Here is a 26442-nt window from a genome sequence, read left to right on the forward strand (position 1 = left end):
TGGGGAAAACATGCAGATGTAATATTGAAGACAGCTGAAAGATGGTGGTCCTGGGGTCTCAGATATGGGGGAGCCTGAGCCTCACCTTTATTCTCCTTGTACCTAAGCTCCATCTTTACAAGCTTGCCTGCAGAGGGCCCAGGGCTGGGCAGAATAGTTCTGCAAGCTCATGGCTTAAACCCAAAGAAAGGTACCATGGAGGTTAAAGTGAGGAACAAAAGCAGTAATGCAGTTCCATTCATCCATGCAGCCACTGCCCCATTCATTCAGCAAGCATTCATGGATCCAGGTTCTGTGCCAGGCACTGGGGCTACAACTGTGACAGTCCCTGTCTTCAAGGTGCTCACAGTTTAATGGAGATGACAGACATAATTTCTTCTAAGCTGGGTCCAACTAGGAGTTGGCCAGGCCTAGGGCAGGGAGGTGGCCTCACAAAGGGCATTCCAGATAGTGGGGACAGTAGCAGCAAGGCCCAGAGGTGAGAAACAGCATGTTGAGGGCAGGGGACCCACAAGGATTTGGCATTGTTCAGGCATCAAGTGTGAGGCACAGGGTGTGGGGCAAGGGCAACAGATGTGAGTCAGGGCCAGCCGAGGTGGGCTTGTGTGCCATGCAGAGAAGCCTGGGCTACTCCTTGTGGGCGGGCTTTCCCAGGTCAGGGACAGCTCTGGTGAGCTGCTGTAAAAGGGGTGTAATAGTGGTAGTAGCAGTGTTGTCAGAACCTGCCTAACTTCAAGGGGGATAATGCAAATCAAGATCAGCCCAAGGCTCCAACCTTTTTACTAATTGTGACACCAGCTGTCCCTTCCATGGCACTCTCTACTTCTTTTCTGGGTTCAGTAATCCATTGCAACGGCCACACAGAACTCACAGACCATACTTACAGGTAAGTGGTTTATTAGGGAACAGAGTACAACTCAGGATCAAGATCAGAAAGCATGTAGGCACAGTCCCCCTTCTTCAGTGAAGACAGCTCTCTCAGCTCTTCTCAACCATGCAGGTCTTTTCTAGGCCCTCTGAGGACAGGCTCCTCTTGGCCCTGCTGTTTCTCACCACTGGCTCTGCCTTTGGGCTCCTTCTGGGCCTCCATGCTGTCTTCGTTGTTACACCCCTTGACCGGCATTATAGCTCTTTTAGGAGATCCCTTGCTTCTTTCTTCCTTCTGCTTTTTTTCTTGCTTCTTTCTGGGTCTAAAAAACCTCTGTGGGGTGGCTGCTTAAATACACAAGCTTCTTCTCAGTTTCAAGGCATAGCACTCCCACCAGGGCTGTGAACTGTCCAGTTCCCTACTGGTAGGCCACAGACATTTAATTTGCATAGCAGGCTACAACTCACATCATTTGCATAGTCTATTGACCAATCCCAGCAAGGTGCATACCAATCACAGGGCAGGCTACAGCCCAGGACCAGACAAAAATCATCAAAACCAAGTTGTTTACAGCTTACCCAGGAAATGTCAATCAACCTAAACAAAAGCAACAAACCCTCTGGGGTAGAAAAATAGGGCAAAAGTAACTCCTTACAGTTTAGGGGGGAAAAAAATCTCTCAAGCTGTCTTTCCAAAGAACCAAAGCAAAAGGCCACATAAAGGAACTCATTTCACCATAGGTGCAGACTGGCCTGAGGAGATGAGTGAGGGGGTGGGACAAGGGAGAAGGAGTGAGGGAGATGGTTGGGGAGAGTGAGAGAGCAAGAGGGAGCAAGGGAGAGTCAAAGGGTAAGAGACGGTGGGAGGAAGTGAGCAAAGGAAACAGAGGAGTGTAAAGAGAGGTCTTGAAAGGGAGTGATGAGGAATAAGAGTGAGGAAATGGAGCGAGGGAGAGAGTGGCTGGAGTAGAGCTCCATGCTTCCTCCCTGCCTTTGTGGAATCCGGGGAATGGGGGTGTGAACACAGATGCAGGGTGTGGGTCCCTCAGACTGTTTCACACACGGGGGGACCTAGGTGGGAGGTGTGGAAGCTGCTGCAGTGAGTGCTCCTGTGAGAGGCCTGACAGCCTGAGCTAGCCACAGTGGCAGGGGGTGAACATCAGGGGACAGCTTTCAGACATTTTGGAGAAAAAAAAAAATTAACAGGACTTCAGTGGTTGGTTAGAGGAGAGGGGAGGGAGGACTGGGTGGGTGGTGGTGCCTGTAAGATAGGGCGTGTTGGAGGAGGAGGTGGAGAAAAAGATGAATTCAGTTTGGGGAACACTGGTTTGAGGCAGCTGTGATCCTTCGGGTGAAACTGTCCAGTAGGCTGTTGACTATCTGGAAGCCATGGTGCATTGAAACCTCAAGAGTAACTGGGCCCTCTGGGGCTGGGAGGGTGGGTAGTGCAGAGGGGGCTGGCAGTGGGCTAGGAGCCTGCACGGGACCAGGGATCTGCATGGTACAGCCAGCACTCCTGCAGGGAAGGGCTCTATAGGTGCCATATTGGTCAGTCAGCCTTTTGAACACCCAGCTGGCTGTTCACTGCCTCCCCAGTGGTATGAGGATAAAGAAGAAGGGTCTGTTGATCGAGAACCACAGGATATCAGGGCTAGAAGAAAGGACAGATGGGATGAGCAGATAGGGGACTGAGGATCAGAGAGAAGTAGCTTGTCCAAGGTCTTCCTGCTGGTTAAGTGCAGAACCAAGGTAGAACTCAGGCTATCCCACTAAGCTGGCGTTTTCCCACCACTCAGACTTAAATAAGGTACTCTCTTTCTAGTTTCTTCAACTGTAAAATGAGAGGATGAACTGTTTAATCCCCAGTGTCCCTTCCAGCAATGATTATGTAAGAAGGCACTCTGCCTTGGCCAGGGATGGGACATACACAGAAACCAGGAGCATTTACAAACCAAAACAAGACCAAATGATATGATAAAAATAGTAGACCCCGGAGGCTGATAGGAAATTAAGTGTTCGAACTGGTATGAGCATACATATGTAAGAAAGGGGAAGCATTTGATAGGACAGTGCAGTGGGTTTTTTCTTTCTACATTTTAGTTAGTGTTAAAATGTATTTCTATAGCACAAAGGAACATTTTGAAAAGGAGAAAAACCTCACTCAATCTCACAACCTTCACACAACTACTTTCATTTTCTGTTTCTCATTGTCTTAGTCATCTAGTGCTGCTGTAACACAAATGCCACAAGTGGGTGGCTTTGAAAAACAGAAATTTATTTCCTCACAGTTCTGGAGGTTAAATGTCCAGATCAGAGTTTCGGCAAATGTTGATTCCTTTCTTGTTGGTATCCTTTAGTTCTTTGGCTTGTAGACGATCCTCACGCTGTCTTCCCTCTGTGTGTGTGTGCGCCTGCATCCAATCAACTCTTTTTATAACACAGAAATGATTAGATTTAGGTCCCACCCTATACTGATATGGTCTCATTAACATAACAAAGAAAATCCCATTTCCAAACAAGATTACATCCACAGGTGTAGGGGTTAGGATTCCAACACATATTGGGGGGAACACAATTCAATCCATAACACCTGTCCACCTCAGAAAGTGCAGCTTGGATGCTGGGATGTACCCCTGGAATGATGTAGGAAAGAGCCTGGCATCCACTTCCCTTCCTCTAGGCTAGACTTGGATGTAGTTTATTTCACTCCAGTGATAGAAATGATGGGAAGTGAAGGAGGCTGAAGGGGAAAGTCAGTCATAACTTTAACAATGAACATCTGTGCAGTGTTTCCCGGGTTACACAACTTTCCTCCTATCTTTTGCTCATTTGATCCTCACCAGATCCCTGTTAAAGATCAGAAAGGCAAGAATTATTGTGCCCATTTTACAGCTGAAGAAATAGGCTTAGAGAAGATGAGCCACTTGATCAAGTTTGTAAAGATAGAAACTAGCAGAAATAGGACTAACGCCCATACGAAGAGAGGGGTAGCAATTGAGCAGTGACTTTAAACCCTGGATCCTCCTTGTTACTGTTTGAATGTGTTGCCTTGGTCACGTCCCAGGTACCACCTTCTGCACAGGTTGGTGGGATCTTGGTGTGATCACTGTGTTCTAAGTCTAGGCTGAAGATTTGCAGGCTTGGAGAATCAATTATTGTACTATCCTGAGGTCCTCATACACCAGGAGAACTGATTCACCAGAAACAAATTCGTAAGAGACTGATGTATTACATAGGACACCAATTTACTAATTCACAATGAGAAGTAATCCTGGTGAAAAGGATGCTTATGTTTACTGATCACTAAAGAACTTAAAAACATGAGAGTCGTGTTTTTCTCCAGTAGTAAAGGGACGAGCACTAGATGGTATTTGTGGATTACCTTCTAGGCGGGAAAGGGAGAGAGAGATGAGGCTGTGGTAAAGGAGTGGCCTAGACTAGAAGATGAATTCAGGAAGATTTCCAGGAAGCACAATCATGTAGAGCACAGACAAGAGTAATTCAAATCTGTATTCAAATCCTGGCTTGGTGCCTTACAAGCTACGTGACCTTGGTTAAGTTGAATTCAGTTTGGGGCACTTACTTAAGCTTTCTAATCCTCAGTTTATTCATCTGTAAAATGGGGATAACGACAGAACCTACATCTTAGCATGACTGGGTGTATTAAATGAGATGATCGTGGAAAGGTGTCTGACATCTAGTAAGCACTCAAAAAACGCTATTTTTAAAGGTGGCTTTTCAAGAGCAGAGAGGGAAAAATCAGGCAAGACCCAGGAGTTCCAGAAGAAAGGACCTAAAACTCAGGTATGACTGGGACGTATTTAGAAAGAATGGGCCAGCCACTTCAGGGGATAGGGTTCCTGTGGCAGAGGCCCTAGAATGGCAAGCAGGAGGGTACATATTACCTTGCCTATTGTTCAGGGTCTTTGAGCCCTTCAGAGACATACCCTTCAGAGAGAGGGTCCTTTCCTTCTTTGGATGGCAGGCAATGGGCATTGAGGAGGAGGCAGTTTTTCAGCTGCTTTCTGTTCAAGCCTAGCCCATGACATATGGAGTGTTGGCTGGAAAGAAGCCAATATTCAAAAGAGAGAGAGACTCTGAGAACCAGGGGACCAATTTGGGGAAGAGATCAAAAAAGCTAAAGGCCCAGATGAATGCCAATCAAGCAGGACCCAATAGGTCGGGAGAGGAGATTTTCTAGACATCAGGGCAGGAGATGAAATGGTTTAACCCAGCACCAGGCTGTCATGATGCAGGCTGGGATGGGATTAAGAGCAGAAGCATTTTATCAGGAAAATCTTTCTTCCAGCCACAGTTTGCTGCTTCTCTTGAGAGAAGGAGATAGCTTAACCTTGGCAGGGAAAGGTTTATGGTGCTGTCCACTCCCATCCTGCCTGTTGGAGGGCTCCTGAATCTTGGGACCACTGAGTCTTCTTCCCAAGGCCTGTGTGTCTTGCAGAGATCAGACCCACCACAACCAAGGTCTGAACAGATGTTACGTGGTCATATATGTGACAGCAGCCTAAAATTGTCCCTTCCTCCTCGATGCTTTCAGAGATGACCCCCAAGGGGTGTGGGAAGCTGCATGGCCATTCTGGTATAGTTAGCTTATGAGTGGTTTCTACTGCAGCAAGAAAGATGGGAGCTAGATGTTCAGAAAGACTTCCAGTAGGCAAATTGAAGATAAGGAAGGTGACTGTAGGGAAATAGGTAGGGAATCTTGCTTCATAGTAACTGGATGCATGTCCAGAGCAATGTCCTACCTTGCTGATATTCTATCATTTCCATCTCTTGGGTCACAAGACTCCTGTTTTCAATAAGCACAGACCTGGCCTCCACAGGCACCTGGAGGCCATCAGAGACTTTTCCGCCCTGACAGGTGGTGAAATTGAGCCTGTGGGGAGCTGGGAGGATGTCATTCCCTGGAAATATCTTAGAACCAAAGAACATCTGCCCTGCTGGGGTGGAGTAAGGACTGGCCTGGATTGGAACAGGAGAGGAGTGAAATGAAGAAACTTTATAGCCAAGAGAATACAGAACACCCAGGCATGGTCTCATGCCCTGCCTCTGGAATGGCCTGTGTGCTCACAGTAGTTTATGCAGGTCACCGTAATAGTGGATCCCAAGAAGAACAAGACAAGGTCCGTGTTTTCAGGGAGCAAGCAGCTCTTATGCCAGAAGTTGCCTGTGTGTTCTGCAGAGATCAGACCCACCACAACCAAGGTCTGAACAGATGTTGCGTGGTCATATATGTGACAGCAGCCTAAAATTGTCCCTTCCTCCTCGATGCTTTCAGGGAGCAAGCAGCTCTTATGCCAGAAGCCCCGATTAGGGAAGGAATCTACATTTACCTGCATCGAATAGCTGCCATAGGCTTTATGCACGGTACGTCATTAACTGGCCCGGGGTTGCTATGAGTCAGAATTGACTCGGCAGCACTGGGTTTTTTGTCTTTTTTTTTTTTGCCCAGCAAAATCATGTAGTAGGTATTCCCACTTTGCACACGAGAAAACAGGCTCAGAGAGGTTAAGGAACTAGTTCAATGCCACACAGCTAGTGAGTGCCAGGATTTTAACCACAGTTGGTCTGTCTTTCTAAGTCTCACACCCATTATGACACAGCTTTTATTACCTTCTCTCGTAAGCCTCTCTTGGCATCATCTCTAACCCAAAACTTCAGAAAATACATCATGTGGAAAAGCCCAATACTTCTCCATTTGAAGAACTCTAGGACAAGACACCAAGAACATAAAAAAAATGATAGTTCAAGTTAAAGGATTTCTTTATCCTGGGATTACATCCTTTCTATTTTTTCTCATTCTTTTATAATATTACCGAGAATATGAACGGTGGTTTTGCCTTTTTGAGAAAACGTTGGAAATCCTAAAAAGAAAAAGATAGTTACTATGTAGATAGGGCTTACTAAGTGTTTTACATATATTACTCCCTTCACTCTCGTGACAAGTCATTTTATAGAGAGGAAAGTGAAGCACAAGCAAGTTAAGTGACTCGCCCAAGGCCACACACAGCAAGTAAATGGCAGAACCCCAGTCAAACCCAGGCTGTCTGGTGGCGAGTCTGTGCCTCTAACTGCTATAATGTTGTTGTTTGGTGTCTTGGAGTTGGTTTTTAACTCATAGTGACCCTATGTGACAGAGTAGAATTGCTCCATGGGGCTTTCTAGGCTATAGTCTTTACAGGAGGAGATCACCAGGTCTTTCTCTGGTAGACACGCTGGGTGGGTTCAAACAACGGCCTTTCACTTAGCACTCGAGTGCTTACTGCCTCTGATTACAAGTTGGCTGTTGTGGCCTCATTTGCTCTCTCCCCTTGGGGATCCCAAAGGTCACACTCTGGGCCTGGCTCCCAGCTGGTTCCTGGGCTGACACTCCTCATGAGTGGCATCACCTGGCGCTTCCGTGAGCTGCTCCCAGCTTAACCAGGCTCTCCCATGTTGCTTCTGATGGTCACAATGGTCCAACTGGAGATTGTTACACATTCAGGACACAAAGGACGGAAAGGAAGGAGAGGCTCCTTAAAGGACAACTCTGTTTTCTTTCCTGAAACTCTTTCTTGCTGTAACAGTGGGGTCCCAGACTGTGAGGAACAACCCAGCCATGGTCAGACCCTCTCCTCCTTTCCAGTTCTGCCAGTGTAGGGATGAGGAAGGCCATCCTCCTTGGGGTGGAGGGACTTCCTGACCTCTTTGGGGTCTGTGAGACCCCCAGTGTTCCTGAGCCTCCTCCACAAGGCATGTTACACAAACTCAGTGCTCGTAAGCAGCAGCCACCACTGGTTACGTAACGACAAGGAGGAAATTTGCCCATAAAGAAGAGCAAGGGGATGACAAACACAAATTCAGGACAAGGATTCCTCTGAGGATGGAAGGAGAAAGTAATAGGGTGTGGAAAGTTTCTCCTGTGTCATTTCTTGAGCTAGGTGGTAAGTGTATATTAATATTTTTCTTTATACCAAACCACCAAACCAAACCCTGTAGGACAGAGTAGAACTGCCCCACAGAGTTTCCAAGGAGTGCCTGGTGGATTTGAACTGCCAACCCTTTGGTTAGCAGCAGTAGCACTTAACCACTATGCCACCAGCGTTTCCATTTTTCTTTATACCTCACATATATGCTGAATACATATTTGCAGATTAAAATAGTTCATAATAAAGGAAAAGAATTTAAATAAAAATCAGAATTCACCAGGCTGTAAATATTAAACGCCGTCTATATCAGCTGTTAGACTTTAGGCTGTGTCTTCGGGGACAGTTTAAAAGACAAGAGGGATGAGTTTCATCTTAAGGTTGGAGGAGATACGAATGTAAGGAGATGGGAAATATCTCTTCCTAGGGGTAACAGCACAAATAAATACACAGTAAGAAAACCCAAGGTGCGTCTAGGTGCACAGTGAGCTCTGTGCTCTGTCCAGAGAGAAACATGCATTTGTGAAGTTGTGTGTTGGGGAGGGACAGGGAGGATGTTCTTAGAACTTGATTTTGCTACCAGATCCATGCCTGTTTCTGAGAAAATAAAAATGTCAAAAATATCAGGATTCCAGTGACAGTAAAATGGCATCGGTCAGTGTGACCCAGCTCTTGAGCCCGTGAGGGTGTACTGAGGTGGCTAAGAAAGGTCCCTCAAAGGCCAGGCGGGGCCTTCCTGGAACCCATCGGGTTCTGACGTGACTAGGTACTGACCCTCAGCTCTGGGTGGGCTGAGTAGGGGAGGCTTCCACAACAAGACCTGGAGACAGTCTGAATGGGCTTTTCCTGTGACCACCTTGAGTGAATGCCCCTGGGTGCTGTGGGCCGGGGTGTGGGGAAGGCTCAAGCCCAAAGAAGTGGCTGTAATTCCTTTGACAGGAAACCCCTAGAGACAAACTAAACTGACCAGCACCTTTTGGAACAGCTGTGAGACCAAAGCCTGGAGTCTCCAAGGAGCCAACAAGGAGAGAAAATAGTTTACTCTCTCAAGGCCCTTGGGAGAGGGGAGGGAGAAGCATCTGTCACTGCCAATGAAGTCAGGGCAGCCTCTGGAAGTGGAGGAACCTGGAAGGCCACATCTGCCCTCCTCCAGGGGTTTCTATTCTCAGACCTGGCTTCCAGGTTAGATAATCGAGGTCAAGGAGCCACGGACCAGGGGAGGTGCTGGCTCGGATTAAATGACGTCAGGGAGGCAAAGGGAGGCTTATGCTGTGTCACTGGGTATTGGGGGCAGGGGAGCTGGAGCCAGGGCCACTGGCTTCTGGGCAAGAGCAGGGATGGTACAATGGGACCCTGGGGCTATGAAATGGCAGAGAGGAGACTGGGGATGCTGGGCCTCTCCTTCCTTCCAAATATCAAAGCATCTTACCTGAACAGTCTATTTTAGGATGAGGAGACAGAGGCCCAGAGAGGAGAAGTTTGTTGCCCCAGGTTATACAGAATGCTGGTGGCAGAGGTGGGATTTGACCCAGACTCCTGGTGCACTGCTCCTTGAGCCACCCCCGACAGGTTTTTCTAGCCTGTACTTTGAACCAGTACTGAGTGAATTTGTGTCTTATACGTCACTAGCAGTAGCCTCCTATTCACCTCAACCCCAGGGTCCCCCTGGGGCCCATGAAGGACACTTGGCTTCCTTGCTCAGTGGCTTTGTTCTGACTGTCTAAGATCACTTTATTGATTCAGAGGAGGGAGAGAAAAAATGTTTTAGTAAAAGCTGAAACATCTTGAGGGGATGTGAGGCATGTTGTTAGCTTTTGTCTGGAAAATGCTGAGTTTCTTTGTCCAAGAAAAGCTTTCCGAATGGCTGACAGCATCTGGGATGATCTGGTGCAATTGGTCAGGCCCTCTGGAGGAATCGTCCAACTTCAGAGTCCTTCAACTTTCAAAATATTCCTAGCAAGGCCTCTAGTAATTACCGTGCTAGACATTGCACAGATGGGAAAACAACCCTCAACTTCATCTTCACACAAGACTTCCTTGACCAACGATTTCTCAGGGGTTTAGTCTCCACTCCTCCTCATTCCTTTCTCCCACCTTTGTGCCAAGAGCTGCCCCCCAAGCCAGTGTCTGGTAGGAGAGCTAGGGGCCTAGGTTCCTCCCTGCCTTTCTGCAGTCTTTCCCTCACCAAGCAGGAGTATTTTGAAAGTAGAAGCACTGCCTTTGGCTTCTCCTGGCTCTCACATAGCTCTTGAGATGCCCCTGCACCCTCTAGTTCCTGGCAGTGGGCACTATGGCCTGGGAGCCCAGGAAGAACAAACTGCCCTGCATCAGCTCCCTGACGGGGGCCGCGTGAGCAGGCATGCTGACAGATATGGCCAGACGCACTCTTTTCTCACCTAGGCAGGATTCCGTGAGTGTTAAGGATAATGGTGACAGTCTCTGGAAAGCTCTGTGTTGTAGTACCCAACCATTTTGTCTGTATAACCAGAGATCACACAGCCCTTGGTACACTTCTCAGCATATGGAAGATACTCAATGAATGGTGAATGAGTGGATGGATGACCATTGTTATAAAATAGTGTTCTTAGTCTGTAAAGCCCCTGATGTAGGGTAGAATGTGACATGTATAAAATAATGCGCATTACACTAGAAAGAGCATCCATGGATCTCATCAAAGTTGTCTTGAAACCAAAAAAGTTCTACTTATCTGGGGACAGGGAGGCCAGGGTAATCTTGGTTATCAAGAAAAAGGAAATAAAAGAAAGGTTGGGTATCTGTGACAAGTTGGGTTCTCCAGGAAGCCAACTCTGAGTTCAGTGTGCCACATGTTTACTAGGGAGTGCCCTTGAGGTCAACACTTGTGGAAAGGTGTTGGAGAAACAGCATGGGACAAAAGGAGAATTCAGACTGGGATGAAGGCCCAACAGCAATTTCAGCCAATTCCATGACATGCTCTGGAGCAAGAAGGAGCTATCAAAATTGCCCTGTGTTGGGTTAGAATAGCTGGGCTTTCCATCCCCCTTCAACCAGACATTCGATGTGGGTTGCCCTGGGAAGGGCATGACCTTGGGCCAGGTAGCTCTCTAGAGCTGAGACAATCCCTGACGGGGCTGACAGCAGAAGGTACTCTGAGCAATTGGGCAAGAAATTCTTCCTTGAAGGAGGGCCTGGGTGATGCGTCACCAAGGCAACCCAAGTATCTCTGACCTTGGGAAAGTAGTAGAGATTAAATGGTATCCATTCATCCATCTAACCATTCATTTAACATTTATTAAACACATCCTATGAGCCAACCCACTGCAATATGCACCTGTGATAAAGAAAGGTGCACATGACATAGTCTGGTGCAGGACAGAGTCATGTCAGCAAATAATTGGAGCACGAAATGGTCATTGCGGAAAAGTAGGCGAATGCTGAGAATTATTAGAGTGCATAGGAGAGTGGGACTGATTCTTCCTGGTGGCAGAGAGTGAGTCTTGAAAGAGTTGACAAGGCAGAGGAAAGAGTGGGTGGAAGGGCAAGGGGCATGGGGAGGAGAAGACATTTCAGGGAGAGGGAAATTGTGAGCAGAGACATGGTGGCATGAGAAGACTGAATAGGCTTGGGGAGAATTTCAGTGTGAACAGAGTGGATAGGTCACCAGGCGACGATAAGGCTGGAAAGGGAGATTGGGGGTGAGTTTGTGAACAATCTTGAGTGTCACACTGGCAGGCTTTATTCTACCAGCAATGGGGAGTCACTTGTGGGTTTTGAGCAGAAGATTGGCATTAAAACATCTGCATTTCAGGAAGTCGACTTTGATGGAAGAGATAATAGATGGGCTGGAGTGGTCACTGGAACCCCAAGGGAGTCACATATGGGCCAATACCAGATATGCCCAGCATCCTTCTGAGTGAAAGCCAGCTTCCAACATGAGTGACCCTCCTCTGATGTAATATTCATTTCCAGTACGTGGGTCATTCTGATCTTGGGCACATGCATTGCTCTGAGCAACTACTTATTCTCCAATTTCTCAAAGCCTTTTACTAGCCATCAAATCCTGTATTCCTGTGTATGTAATTACCTCCATTGATGCCTCAGGTCCCTGTGTGTGTATCAGCCTAATGTAATGTGGACCCAATCACAACCTTGTAAGGATCTCCTCCTTTTGGTGCTACCCACATTCTATTTATTGATTTTTCATTTGGGTACCCCAACCCAGTGAATACTCTTGTGAACAGCATCTTTGGTATGCCAACAGAGACTCTAAGTTTCTCCAGGCTATTGTGCTTCCAGTCAAGGAATCTGTTCCTACAACTGAATATGGGGCCCAAGAGAGCTAAGATGACCAGGATCACCCTTCAGGACATCAGGGAGGGGCTTGGAAGCAACTATCCAAGTCACAAAGTGGATCCCACTCACATAATTCTTGTCCAAGTGTCAGGTTGCTGAAATATGACCCACTAAGGGTGGCAACTTTATAATGTGAGGTCAGCCTGGCAAACTCTGGAAGCTGAAGGGACATGGCTTGTGTCCTGGGAGGAGTGATGTTCCAGGCACTAGAACACAGTTCCATAAGAGACTGTGGGTTGAAGTAGTTGGTCCTTCCAGCTATGACATGCTAGGATGAAGATTCTAACCCCTTTCCCTGGACAATTTATATGGATGAAGTACAGAAAAGGAAATGAAAGTTCGAGAACATTCTGTTGATGCCCAGTCTCCAAACAGAAGTTCTGAGCACTCACACCTCCACTGCTCTCTGAAAAAGTGCCCAAAGCACAGATCCACACAATGGGCACTGGACAAATGTTCACTGCAATGAGTACAGCCAAGGGGGCTTCCTGTAGGTGATAGTACCCACAGATCCCTCAGAGGCCATGATCCCATGACTTGGTGGCACCTAAGACAAAGGCCCCATCACTGGGTTGTTGCTCCAATGGACAGAAAGCAGCGATGGGAGGAAGCATCAGGGAAGCTAGCCCAGCTTCACTCCTCTCTTTAGAGATCCTGGGAGTCATCCTGGAGGGCTGAAAAAGCCATGACGTTTAGTGAAAAACCCCATTGTTTCTGTTCTTTGAGGGTTAACAGGAAGGGTAGATGTTGAGAACTCCTTCCACTTTGGAATTCTCTATGTTGTTTTTCTGGGAATCCCTTTGGGATTCCATGCTGTAAGTTTCTAGCTCAGGAAACTACCACCACCACCATCACCGTGTATCAAGGATTGCTGTGTGCCAGGCACTAGGTACTTTGCATACTACATTTATTCTTCACAGAAAAGAATAAATTTGATAAAAAAATTAAAAACTTTACAAAGTAGTTATTAGGATATCCATATTACAGATGAGAAAATAAGGCTACAAAGTGATTAGGTAACTTGCCTAAGTTCACATAGTAAGTACCAGAGCCAGGATTCTAACTCAGGTTTGCCTGACACCAAAACCCATGTTCTTTGCCCTCTACCATATAAACTTAGGAGCCCTGGTGGTACAGTGGTTAAGAGCTTGGCTGCTAACCAAAAGGTCAGCAGCTCAAATCCACCAGGTGCTCCTTGGAAATTCTGTGAGGCAGTTCTACTCTGCCCTATAGGGTCACTATGAGTTGGAATTGGCTTGATGGCCTGATACTGATGAGAGCAGTACTGGGCTTCCATGGCCACCTTTTACCACAAAGGTCTGTAGGGAAGTCTAGGAAGGAAATACAAGGACCAGATCCTTTTCCAACCCCTCTTCCTGATGTGTCTGGAAAGGCTGTAGTCTCTCGGGTCCTTGTGCATGTTGGTGGACAAAGGCAGGGTTGGTTCCACCAGCCAGAGAGCCTAGAACCATGGGGCTGGTGGGCCTTGTTGAACTGGCCTCTGCACTAGAATTCAAGCTCCCAGAATGTCCAAGCTGGAAGCGATCTTAGAGAGTAACAAGCTCCCCTCATGTGACGGGTGAGGAAACCAAGGTTCAGGAGGAGGACATGAATTGCCCAAAGCCACAGATACATTGTGTGTTCATGAATGTGTGTGCGTGTGTGTGCACATACACATCCTTGTGCATGCTGGGAATGAAGGTGATGGGCCTCATAACTACCAGGCCCTATGAGTAAGTTTGGAGTCTTTGTCCACACCCAGAAATGTAGCCCACAAAAAGACCCACGATAAAAGAAAGGGCTGGATTTTTTTTTTTTTTTTGATATTTCATTTTGTTTTAATATACGTAGTGTATTTGGGGCAAGGTGATCCCAAGAAGTGCCTGGAGGGAAGTGGGGAATAGGCATTGAAGAGAAAGAAGCCAATAAGGATTCATTAATGATCAGGTCACTGCTTGGGGCAACTGGGCTGAATCCCACCGGGATTTGGGAGATGGTGTAGAATGTGCCTCAGCCTTCTCTCACCTGAGGGACAAGAAAGCTGGGGTATTTACCCACCAACCCTCATCATCACTGGTTGAACACTGCTACTGAGGAGGCATCAACTCCCCAGCACCTCTTGCCAAACACATTCCAGCAAATCAAAGAAAGCAAAAGACTATTATTAGTTTGCAGCCCTGAGTAGCTACCAGTTCTCTGAAGAGTCTTGAACACCTTTTGGGGTGAAGAGGCCCTGGGTATCATTGCTACAGATATTCTGGAGAATAGATGGGTGGACTGAACGCTGCCCTCCAGGCCCTGAAGGTGGGCTGTGCTACTGACAGGAAAGGGCTCATTTCATGAGCTCTTCCTTGAGGGAACAATGGGCATGTATCATAACAAGAGAAATAGAAGTGAGATTTAAAATGAACTTCCTGGCAGCACTAGTGAAAAAACACATTAAAGATATCTAGAGCACCGTCCAACTCTTGGCGATCACACAAGAAATAGTGGAGCAAAGAAATATGAAATAGCAATGAGAGTTTCCTTAGGGAGTTTGAAGCTCCTTGTTGCTAGGGCCAGCTAATGAGCTTTCCTTTATTTGGAGGCAGGGGAAGGAGAGTTCTGAGAGGACAGATGGGATGAAGGGATAAGATGAAGAGAGGATCCTTCACCCCATCTTTGGTTATTCTAGCACTGGGCACAGGAAGAATACCTCTCCTCACTCCAAGGTTGGGTGGAAGCAACAGGAAGAGGGCCTTCCTCTGCCATGATTTGGGCATCTTACCTGGAAGCAAGTCTTGGAGATAATCCCTAAGGCTGCCTAGCCCTCCTGTATCAGGCCACCCCTCTTCCCCAGGCTCTATGCTCCTCATCTGTATGAGAGGAGATTGGAAGACTGGCCTAGATAAGCTTAAGACTCCACTTAGCCCAGACCGTCTGTCACTGTCCACCACACCCCCATGGCCCTTGGGTTCTCTTTAGTTCACTCCTCAGCAAGTATTTATTGAGCACTCATTGTTTGCCCAGCACTGTGTTTCACACTAAAGGGAGGGAGGAGAATCAAATAGAACACAGACCCTGGCCTCTGGGAGGGCATAGATGGGAGAAGTAAGAGCTAATGCTTACTGAGCACTTATTCTGTGCCAGGCACTGTGCAAAACACCTTGAATATACAGACTCCTCTACCCCTGACCACACCTCCATTATACAGACAAGGAAATCAAGGCTCAGATAAAAAGCAGCTTGACCAAGGCCACATAGTGGTAGAGCCTGAATCTGAGCCCATGCCATTAACCCCGATGTTTCACCTCCTGTGTGAAATAGACAGTGACTCTCTAAGGGTAAGTCTTAGTGTCCTAGGAGACAGGGCAGTGAAAGCTGGAGTCATCCAGGAAGGCTTCATGGAGGAGGCAGCTGAGCACTAAGCCTTCAAGGAAGGACAGAATATGAGGACTAGCTGGGGAGAGGAGCAACCTGAGGGAACTAACTCCCCCAGGCAGGCTGGAGTGTGGTAGGGTTTCCAGCTGGTGAGGTGTGTTCTTAGAGTAGGCAGGTGGGCAGCAGCCAGGGCTCAGCTTGCTGGTGGTTCCATGGGTGAAGAGGAGGGGCCAGGGAAGAATAGAGGCTTGGCTAAACCCAACAGAGCAAGAACCTTCCTCTCTGCAAATCTAGCCCCAAAAAGCTGGAGTCCACCCACCCTGGAGGGGCTTGTGCCCAAGCTGGGTGTATAAGAGTCGTGGTCTGGGCTCAGTGAGTATCAGCTTCCCCCCAGCTACCTAAGCCAATGCCATGGTGCTAGACTACTGATCGTTACAATCATTAACACTGATATATAGCAGTGACCCTGAGCCAGGCACTTTTTTAAGGACTTTAACTAATTTAAGCCTTCCAACATCCCTGTGAATTAGGTACTATTATTATGCCCATTTTACAGATTATGCCTATTTTACAGATGGGGAAACAGAGGTATAGGGAGGTTAAGCAACCTGTCCAGGTTATGTAGCTAATAAGAAGCAGAGCCCAGATTTGAACTCAGGCAGTGTATACTTGACCACTCTGCTATACTGCTTCTAAGCAGAGGCTCATGAGCTCTGGCTGTAGCTGCTCCTTCTCTCTGCCTGGGATACCCTCCTCCAAGTTCAGGCTCTCTCCTTGCTCCAACCCCTAGCCATGGGTTCTTCCCCGCCATAATATCCTCTCCCTGGAGGGGACTGCGGGAGGCGCCCCACCAGCCCCATCACTAGAGAGGCCCATTGCTGGTAAGGCCAGGCCAGAGTGCCCCAGTCTCCCCCTACCCCCTCAACCTACATGCATTCCATCCCCCTCTCCCCCAACCGAGCACCGTTGCCTTTTGTTCACAGTGATGGCTCCTGCGCCCAGGCCGGTGGGGGCATGGAGGACTCCGTGGTGGCAGCGGCGGCGGTGGCAGCCGGCAGACCCAGTGCCCATGCCCCGAAGGCTCAAGCCCAGGAGCTGCAGGAGGAGGAGGAGCGGCCAGGGGCGGGGGGTGCCTCCCCTCGGGCTGGCCCCCACCGTGCGGCCTCCCTGGGCCAGCAGCAGCCTGCCCTGGCGACAGCGCTCTGCTCCCACGCCCCTGCTGCCTCTGATTACGAACTCTCCCTTGACCTAAAGAATAAACAGGTACCCAGGGCCTCCAAGGGGGGTGGGGAGGGAGGTGAGGGGCCCTGCCCTTGGGGGCTGTCCAGGGTACCAGGGATCTCCCCATCTGGGCCCACCCCTGCTGCAGGTACACCTCTTTTGCCACTACAAAAAGGAAAAAAAAAAAAAAGTTGCCATTGAGTAGATTCTGACTCATAGAGACCCTATAGAACAGAGTAGAACTGCCCCATAGGTTTTCCAAGGAGCGGCTGGAGAATTTGAACTGCCGACCCTTTGGTTAGCCGCTGAGCTCTTAACCACTACACCACCAGGGCTCTCTTTTGCCACTAGTTCTTCTAAATTGAGCCACTTAACCTGCCTTCCCTGTTGCCAGTCCCTCAGTCACCCAGCCACAGGCCACTGCCTAACTCCCATTCAGGGCTTTTACATGGCAGGGTCACACCTTTGCAATGCCAGGGCCTTGGAGTGTGTGGCCAAGGGCTCTGCTTCTCTCAGAATGTGCAGGAAGCATAAACTGTCCCACAAACCACTAGGCACATGGCCTGTTGTTGTCTGGGAAGTCCCCACCTCCATTCAATGCTTAGAAGAGATAGCCCAGCTTAATGCCCACCCAGGGTGCAAGCCCCTTGCCTAGACACACACAGGCTCAAGTGAGGTGCAAGGACAGTGGTTTCCTCTGGGTAAACTTAGAATTCCCAGGCTTAACCCAGATTGGGGTGAGGGGCAAAGCTCCTCTACAATGGGACCCCAGTTCCCATTGAGGGGTCCTAGACCCCTGTCTTCTGTGAAGCAGGAGGGGAAAGTGGTTAGTCATGGGGTCCCCATTAAGCACCCCCCCAAAAAAAGATAATGCTAGGATTTGGCTTGGTGGACCATTAGGAGACCTGGAGGAAGGCCTCTCTCTCTCTCTCTGGGTCTGTGTGTCTGTGGACATGCACACGTAGAGAAAGACGTTATGATGTGCTACTGTTGAGACAGAGCATTGAACTTGAAGACCTAGACGTGGGGTCCAATTCTTGTTCTTCCTCTAATTAACTCTAACTTTAGGAATGCATGTTAAGCACTCTAGGCATTGGTTTCCTCATCATCGAAATTAGGAATTAGACCTTGAATTGCCTCCAAGGTCTCTCCTGGCTCTTAAATGTGTAGATTCTGAAGAACCATTCTTTAACCCAATGGATAAAGTGAATCTTGGAAAGAGAAGCTGGTAAAAAGATCACTAAGACTGAGACAAGCCAAACTAACTGCATTTCTTTCTTTTTGCACTGATGCCAAGCTATTATCCTGATCAGGGTCCAACATCTGTCTTTCAGTAAAGTATTGAATGGAATCTCCCATGATATCCTTGTGTATACAATGGGTAAATATGAATTAGATGACAGGATAGTCAGGTGAGTTGTTCTCAAACAGAGTTATTTAAAAATGTTGCCTTTTCTATTAGTGTCAGTTTCAGGGGAGCTGAGTAGAGCTCCCCCCCCCCAATTTTTTTTTTTTTGAGTAGAGCCCTGGTGGCTCAGGGGTTAAGTGATATGGCTGCTAACCAAAAGGTCAGAAGTTCAAATCCACCAACTGCTCCTTGGAAACCCTAGGGGGTGGTTCTACTCAGTCCTATAGGGTCTCTCTGAGTCAGAATCTACTGGATGGCAACTTTTTTTTTTTTGGAGTGGAACGCTGTCCTTTGTCCTGTCCAGCTCAACCATTTTGACAAGGCAATGTTGCATTTACCAAACCTTCTGATGACACAAAGCTGAAAAGGGACAGGTAACACCTTGATGATAGAATTCAAGATTTAAAAAAAGAAATTTCATCAGTACAGACAGATGGTTTAAATTAAAAGTAAAAAAAAGTCAATGAAACAGAGAGAAATATCTAAAGTTCTGCATTGAGCTTTGAAAAGTCCGTGGCACTAGTATGAAATGGTAGGCTTGGTCTTGGGAGAAAAGCCTTAGAGTTTCACTTGACTCTAAACTCAAGAGCAGCCAACAGCCAGTGAAGCAGCTGCCAAAGCAATGAGTACAGCCTTCAGGGGGCTTCACAGAAGGTGACTGAAGACCCTGCACCACCTATATGTTAGTTTGTCATACTGCTTGTGTGTTGCTATGATGCCAAAAGCTATGCCCTCAGTATTTCAAATATCAGCAGGGTCACTCATGGTGGAAAGTTTCAATGGAGCTTACAGACTAAGACAGACTAGGAAAAAAGGCCTAGTGATCTACTCCCAAAAATTAGCCGATGAAAACCCTATGGATCACAACAGAACACTGTCTGACTAGCTTGCTTTGGACATGTCATCAGGAGAGATCAATTGCTGGAGGAGAACATCCTATTTGGTGACATAGAGGGCCAGTGAGGGTGAGGGAGGGCCTTGGTGAGATAGATTGACTCAATAGCCTCCGTGATGGACTTGAACATGCTACTAGTGATCATGAGGATGATGCAGGACTGGGCAGTGTTTAGTTCTGTTGTACATAAGGTCACCACCATGAGTCAGAGTCAACTAGATGGCAGCTGTCTATCTACTTATCTACCTACCCACCTACCTATCTTATCTATATATCTATCTATCTTTCTATTTCTCTATCTATATCTATTTATCTATTTCTATATATAGCCATGGGTCCCACACTGGTCCTTGGTCAGGGCCTGTCTGAAGCATCTGCCTAGTTCTGGGGCTGCATTTAATCATATAAATGGGAGTTCCGAGATTCCTGAAGAAGGAAAACCTGACAGGCTGGGGTTGTGTGAAGAGCTGTAGACATACAGATACAAGTTTTAAACATGGAAGGGCTGGCATGTAAAAAAAAGGATTAGATGTATTTTCTGTTATTCCAGGCAAAAATCGTGGTACCAATGTAGAAAGCTATGGGCGGGGTGGGGCGGGGGGGGAAGATTTCAGCCTAAATAACAATTAAAGCTCTTAAAAATATAGAAGGTCCTGCCTGTGAGGGAGTGAACTGGAAGTGCCCAGGTCGGGCCTGGTTGACAGTCTGTCTGGAATACTAAAGAGTGGTCAGGTGGTCAGTTGGCCCAGGTGAGAGACCCCTCTCAATTCCACATGACTCTGTGCCTTGAGGACAGAGAGCTTCTCTTTTTCCCCTCCCCCAGCATCTAGCAGAGTGTTGTGGTCATAGTAAAAGCTCATTGAGTGATTATTTTTTTTGAGAACTATGGTGTGCAAAGCAAAAAGGAAATGGAGTTCCAAGAATAAAAACATGGTCCCTCCCTGTCCCCCAAGAAATTACAGTTCAGTTGAAGGAATATCCAGTTAATAACACCAAAGAAAACTTAAGCTTTGGCTTGGGGCTGAGGGCAGGAGAATTAGCTAAATTCTGATTGGCTGGGTGGGAGTATGGAGTGAGCACAGGATTCTGATTGGTACTGTGGGTCTTCTAATTTTTTATAGTGAACATAATTTTAACAGGTGGGTTTGCACATCAGGCCAGTATGAGCGGGGCAGGAAAATTGAACATTGATAGAGGGTGTAACTGTGGCCCTCTTGCCGAGTGAACCCAGCATTGGCGAATAGCTTACCTCCCCTGGCTCATGGGTTTCTCTAGGCCAGACACAGCCTGGAGGTGGGAGCAAGAGGCAAAAAGGGATTGAGGTTATTAAAAGTGCAACATACATTTACAAGCTCTTCTCCTGTGTCTTCTGCCAGTGAGCTGTGTGACTTTGGGCAAGTTGCATAACTTCTCTGGGGCTCAATAGCCTCATATACTTCTTTGGGGCATTGTACTCGCTGTTTCCTTTGCCTCTACCTCTACTGTTCCTACTCTCATCACTCCTATCCTTGGCCTTGATTATTCCTTCTCTTGCTTCAGGACTTGCTTTAGGTGCTGCTTCCTCCTCTCTGGAAGCTCTCCCTGCCCTCCCAAGGCTGCATGGGTGCCCCTTCTCAGTGACCCCATAGCACTCAGGTGTTTCTTGTCATAGCCCTTCTGTGTTACCCTTTCCTATTCACCTGACTCCTACTTGAAGGCAGGGCCTGTGACTTATTCATCATTCTATCCCCAGTGCCTAACAAGGTGCCTAGCATGTAGAAGGTGCTTGCAGAATGAAAAACGAATGCTAAGAACATAGTGATCTAAAGGGGGTGAGGATAGGCATGAAGTCTGGGGCCAGGAACTGACTCTACCTTTAGGTCTCTTTTAGATCCAGGATATATGATTCTGTGACCCCTGCCATTTGCATGGAATCTTATGGACCTTGGATTGGAAGGAGTTTTGAGCAATCATTATGTCCCCAATCCAACAACCTGCCTGTCTCCTCTGTCAGCCAGTCTAGAAGCCCAGGACTGTGTTCCTTAGTTTCTGTCTCTCCCCAACATCCACTCCATTGACAGTGCCCGCTGATGCTACCTCTTTACTCTTTCCCCTGTCCCAGCCTCTCCTGCCATCCCCACTGCCCCACCCTGGGCTAGGTCACTATCGTCTCTTGCCTGCACCTCTGGAGAAACCTCCAGTGGTGCCCTTGCCTTGAGTTGTGCTCTCCTTACCTAATCCCACGCAGCGGCTGAGTCATCTTTATAAAGCGCACATCCGGCCATGTTATTCCCCTGTGGGAAAACCTTCCATGGCTCCCCATTGTGTGTAGGACAGTGACTTCTCCAACATTCCCTGCCACCAGGCTTCCCCCCATCCTGCCTCACCCCCACTCACGGTCCCGCCATTCTGTCCCATTTATTGTTCTCTGAGTCTCCGTGCCAGCCTTTGCCTCTGGGCCTTCACTATTTTATTTTCTTTGTTGAGGATACTTCCCACCCAACCACACTTTGCCTGGTGATTTCTAGTCACACCTCAGGTCTCAGCTCAAGCGTCCCCAGGTCTGGGTTTGTGCTTGTACTGAGTGCTCCCATCAAAGGACACAGACTCTGCCCCACTCATAGGACAAAGGCTGTGTCTTTCTCAAGGCCATCCCAGAGCAGATTGTGTATAGACACCTCTAGGGCTGCTGTTCACTTCACAGTTCACATGAAGAGTGAGCGCTGCCCAGAGTCACGCACTAGAGGCTACCCTGGCCCTGCCCACTGTTGTCTTCCCACATCCAGCACAGTCCCTGGTGCCTAGGAAATGCTCAGTATTGAATGAACACAGGAATGAATGAGCAAGCAAATGAAGGAATGAGACCCATCCTGAGCTTCCCTGTTCTCCCAGTCCCTGTGTACCTGGCAGGTCTTCCCTGGTGCCCCTCCCCACAGTCACTCAGTGAGGAGACCTTCCTGCACAGCTTATGTCTGCCTCTGCTCCCTCTGCCCTCAGCACTCTCACCTCCCCTCCCAGTGATCCTTGGGGTCCAACCTGGGGGGCAGGGAAAGGAGCATTCAGATCTCCTCTGAGGGGTCTGTTAAGAAAGGTGGCTATGGTAAGGATATAAATGGTCCAGGTACAATTTCCAAATTCATTCAAGCTCTCTAGGCAGCTTGTGTCCTGTTCTCCACCATTGGCTGAGCAGACCCACTGGAGCCCATATGGGCTTTCCAAATTGCAGAGCGGTCTGTGTTGTCCACAGCCTGGGGGGCCATGGGGCTGTGGTCAGTAATATCTGGCCCTGATCCCCAGGTCAGGGCCCTGATCCACAGGTCAGGGTCCTGGACAGAAGCCATGTTTCCTTCCGGGAACAGCCCCCTGCCCCAGTGGTCTCCTTACCCCTGCCTAAGGCCCATGGGGCACCTCTCCAGGGAGAAATGATGGCTATGTTTCCAAGTCATTTTCCTTCTCTGGGCCTGTTTCCTCATTTTTGAAATAAGGCATTGTCCTAGAGCATCTCTAAGGCTCCTTCCAACTCTAAGGGTGAGACTTCCACAATCGGCATGGGGGGTATCAGGGAACCAGTCTGCAGAAGATGGTGCTGATGGCAAGGTGCACCAGGGGCTGTCCCTCAGTTCAGTTTTCTTCAGTTCAGTGAACATTACTGCATAGCTGCTCTGTTCTAGGCCCTGTGCTAGGCCTTGGGACACCATGATGCAGAAGACACAGTCTCTGTTCTCCAGGACCTCACAGTCCATTGACATTAGTAGACATTGACATGTAACCAGTTCTAGCTAGCACTAACTCTGTTGGGCACAGGGCTACCATTTCCCACACATTATCTCTTCATGTCTTCACAATAATCTGTGTGAGATAGATACTATTATAATCCCCATTTTAAGAATGAGAAGACCAAGGCCTAGAGATATTAAGTAACTTGCCCAAGGACATATCCCTAAGAAGGAATGTAGTCAACACCTGGACTCCACAGTCCATGATTTTAACCGAGTACCTTCTTCTGCAGTGGGTTGGGACCTTCTTCTGCCTCCTGCCATTGCAGTGCAGGGGATAAGTTCCATGGCAGCAGTGCTCAGGGAGCACTAAAGAGGGCAAGTAGCCCAACCTGGTTTTGAAGTAGGCTTCCTGGAGCATCTGTAACCTGAGGCTCCCTGTGAACAAGGAGTGGCTAAGTGTCTTGGTCATCTAGTACTGCTATAACAGAAATAAACAAGTGGATGGCTTTAACAAACAGGAATTTATTCTCTCACAGTTAAGGAGGCTAGAAGTCTGAAGTCAGGGCACCAGCTCTAGGGGAAGGCTTTCTCTGTCAGTTCTAGGGAAAGGTCCTCGTCTTTTTTCAACATCTGTAGGCCCAGCCTTCCTCGGGGATCTTTATGTGTCTTGGCATCAATCTTCCCCTGGGTCTAGGAGGTTCCCAGCACAGGGACCCCAGGTCCAAAGGACACATTCCATTCTCGGCTCTTCTTTCTTGGTAGTAGTGAGGTTCTTCCCCTCTCTGCTTCTTTCTCCTTTTATCTCTTGTAAGATAAAAGCTGTGACTCTAGCAAGAGTGTGACTTGAGTCAGGGTGTGACTTAAGTAAGGGTATGACTCAAGATATATCCCACACTGATCCTACCTCATTAACATGTAGAGATTAGGATTTACAACACACCACAAAATAGAGGATAATTATGTCACAAAATGGACAACCACATAATACTGGGAATCATGGCCTAGCCTAGTTGACACATAAATTTGGGGACACACTTTCATTCACAACCCTGAGCCACAGAACTCTCCCTCCCCCTGCCATCTTGGCTGTAGTCAGAAGAGGTTTCCAAAGGGTAGCCTTGCTGCTCAGCAGACTTCAGTGCCCTGCCATGTTGAGCACTCACCATGTTTGGGGCAATGGGCTGGGAAGTGGGTACACAGAGAAGACAAAAACCAGTGAAAGACTGCAAGATGAGTGCAAGCCAGACTTCTCCTTCTGGGCCCCTTGAGCCTCTCCAGAACTACCCTCCTCTCCCCAGACTCTCTGCTCCTCAGGCTTATGTTAGGGTTTGCCTTGCCAAGTTCCAGAAGCCTTCTAATGTGGAATGCTTTAAAGTTCTTAATTGAAACATCTTGGATTAAAGGAAACTCTTGCTCACATTTCGAGAGCCCCCACACCTGACCTACCTCCCCCACATTCCCTAGCCCTTGCCCTGAGGCCCCTGGGGCCCCCATCAGCGAGCTGCTCTTCATCTCCACACCCTGACTTGGCTGCCGCCTCTCATCAGCCCTCATCAGGCTCAGCCGCTGCAGCAACCTGAAAAGAGGGAGCATGTTCTAATTAACACTGAGCAGCTCATTAGAGAGACAGAGCCCCCTAACCCCCTCCACTGCTGCTCTGGCAGAAGCTGAAAGATTGTTCTCTTGGGAGGAAACAAGGCTACAATTACCCATGATTCATGGGGCTTAGAGAGGAGTGAGGAGAGCTGCTCCCTGGCCAGCCAGGCCCAGAGACCGTCCCTCCATGGGGCTGTCCTTCCCTCCCACATCCGTCTCTCAGCAATCTGGCCTTGATATAGGGTGGGGTGAAGGTGGATGGAAAGGCCTGGCTGGGTGGGTAGAGCTGACCTGGGGCACTGCAAGTACCCAAGTCCTAAGAGAATCTAGTGGGAAAGGAAAAGGGATGGAGCATTTGGTTCCCAGCCCAGATCTGGAAGGAAGCCTGGAGTTGTACTCCACCTGGGGCATAGGAAAAAGTTCAGTTTAGCTCACGTCCGCAAATGTTTATTAAGCCTAAGCATGGGTCTGGCACAGTGCTGGGCACTAAGGATGCAGAGACAGATAATATCTTGCCTGTGCAGTACAGTCTGTGAGTGCTGGGAGGGTTCTGAGTGGGAGGGTGGCAGTGAGCGCTGAGGGTGGGCTACAAAGAACAGGAAGGAATAGTGGGGGCACTGCAGGCTGGGCAGGCAGCAGGCAGAGGCTGGAATAATGGGAGACGGTCGTACTGAACTGACTGGAACAAATGGTGAAGATACAATAACAGAATTCAAATACCATTCGGTCAACAATGGTTCTGCACCAGAGACTGTGCTAGGCGCTATACGTGGATCCAAGGATGACTAAGACGATTTAATGTCTCAAATAACTTATGCTCTGTTGGAGTCTGGGGAAGGGGGAAGGAAGGATGGGTTAGATAAATATCACAGAGCTATTGAAGAAAATCGAGGGTCAAAAGAGAAGTAGGAATCAATGTTCTCTTATGCGGGCTCAAGGCAGGGACACCCCCATGGCGTTAGAGAATTGAGAAGTCTTCATGGAGGAGGTGACATTTGCGATAGGTCTAGAAGGATGAGGAGAATTTTACGTGGAGGGAAGGGGATGCGAGTGGGAGTTGAGGGTGGGGAGAACACAGCAGGCAGAGTGAATAGGTTGAGCAGATGCTCAGAGCAGGAAAGCCTAGTGTGGGCTGGAGGAATAGCAGGCAGTTGAGCTGATTTGTAATACAGACTTTGTGTAGTAGCAGAGGCTGGGAGGTAGGCTGCGGCCAAATTGTTCAGGATTGGAATACAAGAGGAAGAATTTATACTTATTTTGAGCAGTGCTCCTCAAGCAAGAGAAGGCTATGTTTACATCTGCACTTTGAGAGCACTAATCAGGGTAACTGGTATACTTAGGTATTTTGTGGCCAGAATATAGGATTAAGGAGCTGAAGGAGGAGCTGTCAGTTATGGAGCTCTATGAGGACAGGGAAACCAAGACCGAGTCATGAGAATTGACAGAAAGTTTCAAGGTGGTAAAAACGTCAAAAGCTGCAGAAAGGAGGGAGGAGAAAGCCTGAGGATGGGCCAGGGGATTTAGTGATTAGAAGGTCGTTGGTGACTGGTGTGAGCAGAAGCTAGTCTTCCAGGAGTCAGGGCATACGAGGTTGGAATAAGTAGTTCAGTGCTTGTTCATGGAATGAGGCAGAGGGTGTAGACTAGTCCTCAAAGAGGTTCAGTGGAAAAGAGAAAGAAAATGGGCTAGTGCTGCAGAGGTGGGGAGTCCAGCAGAGCCTGGGGAGGACTGGGAGGGCTGTAGGCAGGTGTAAGGGGACCAACAGAAAGGCGGAGGTGGAAAATGCAAGCAGGAGAGGGACTAGAGGATGGAGAAACTTACAAAGGAGGCAAGGGGGTGTGAGAGCATCGGCAAGTGATTGGGAAAGCTATGGGTCAGATTAAGGAAGGTTTTTGAGAGTCACAAAGATGAATTTGGAATTAATGCTTTCAGTTTATTCAATAAATATTCATTGAAGGCCTACTATGTGCCAGGCGCTGCCCAAGCATTGAAAGTAAAGCACTGAGCATGGAAGGCAAAGTCTCTGCCCTCAAGGGGCTTACGCTCTAGTAGAAGGCTTGATGGGACAGCTTCAAGAATTCATAATCTTTTTTTTTTTTTTCCCTCTGCTTGCCTGAAGCATGGACATTGGCTAAGTGAAGG

At 48.1% G+C, this 26442-nt stretch overlaps 1 protein-coding gene across 15 annotated transcripts in view; it reads left to right on the top strand.

The window, feature by feature from the left end:
- The window catches only part of IQSEC3 (IQ motif and Sec7 domain ArfGEF 3), a 124690-nt gene that overhangs the window by 46448 nt on the left and 51800 nt on the right, over window positions 1-26442 (top strand). For all 15 annotated transcript variants that reach the window (XR_010321935.1, XR_010321934.1, XM_023549006.2 and 12 more), the window contains one exon: window positions 16466-16745. Coding sequence is in view for 13 of the 15 variants with exons in the window: in XM_023549006.2 (XP_023404774.2) it covers window positions 16466-16745 (280 nt within the window). In the remaining 2 variants the exon portion in view is untranslated. The remainder of the gene's footprint in view (window positions 1-16465; window positions 16746-26442) is intronic.

Source organism: Loxodonta africana, chromosome 4 (assembly GCF_030014295.1).
Source record: "Loxodonta africana isolate mLoxAfr1 chromosome 4, mLoxAfr1.hap2, whole genome shotgun sequence".
NCBI classification, from domain to species: Eukaryota; Metazoa; Chordata; class Mammalia; order Proboscidea; family Elephantidae; genus Loxodonta; species Loxodonta africana.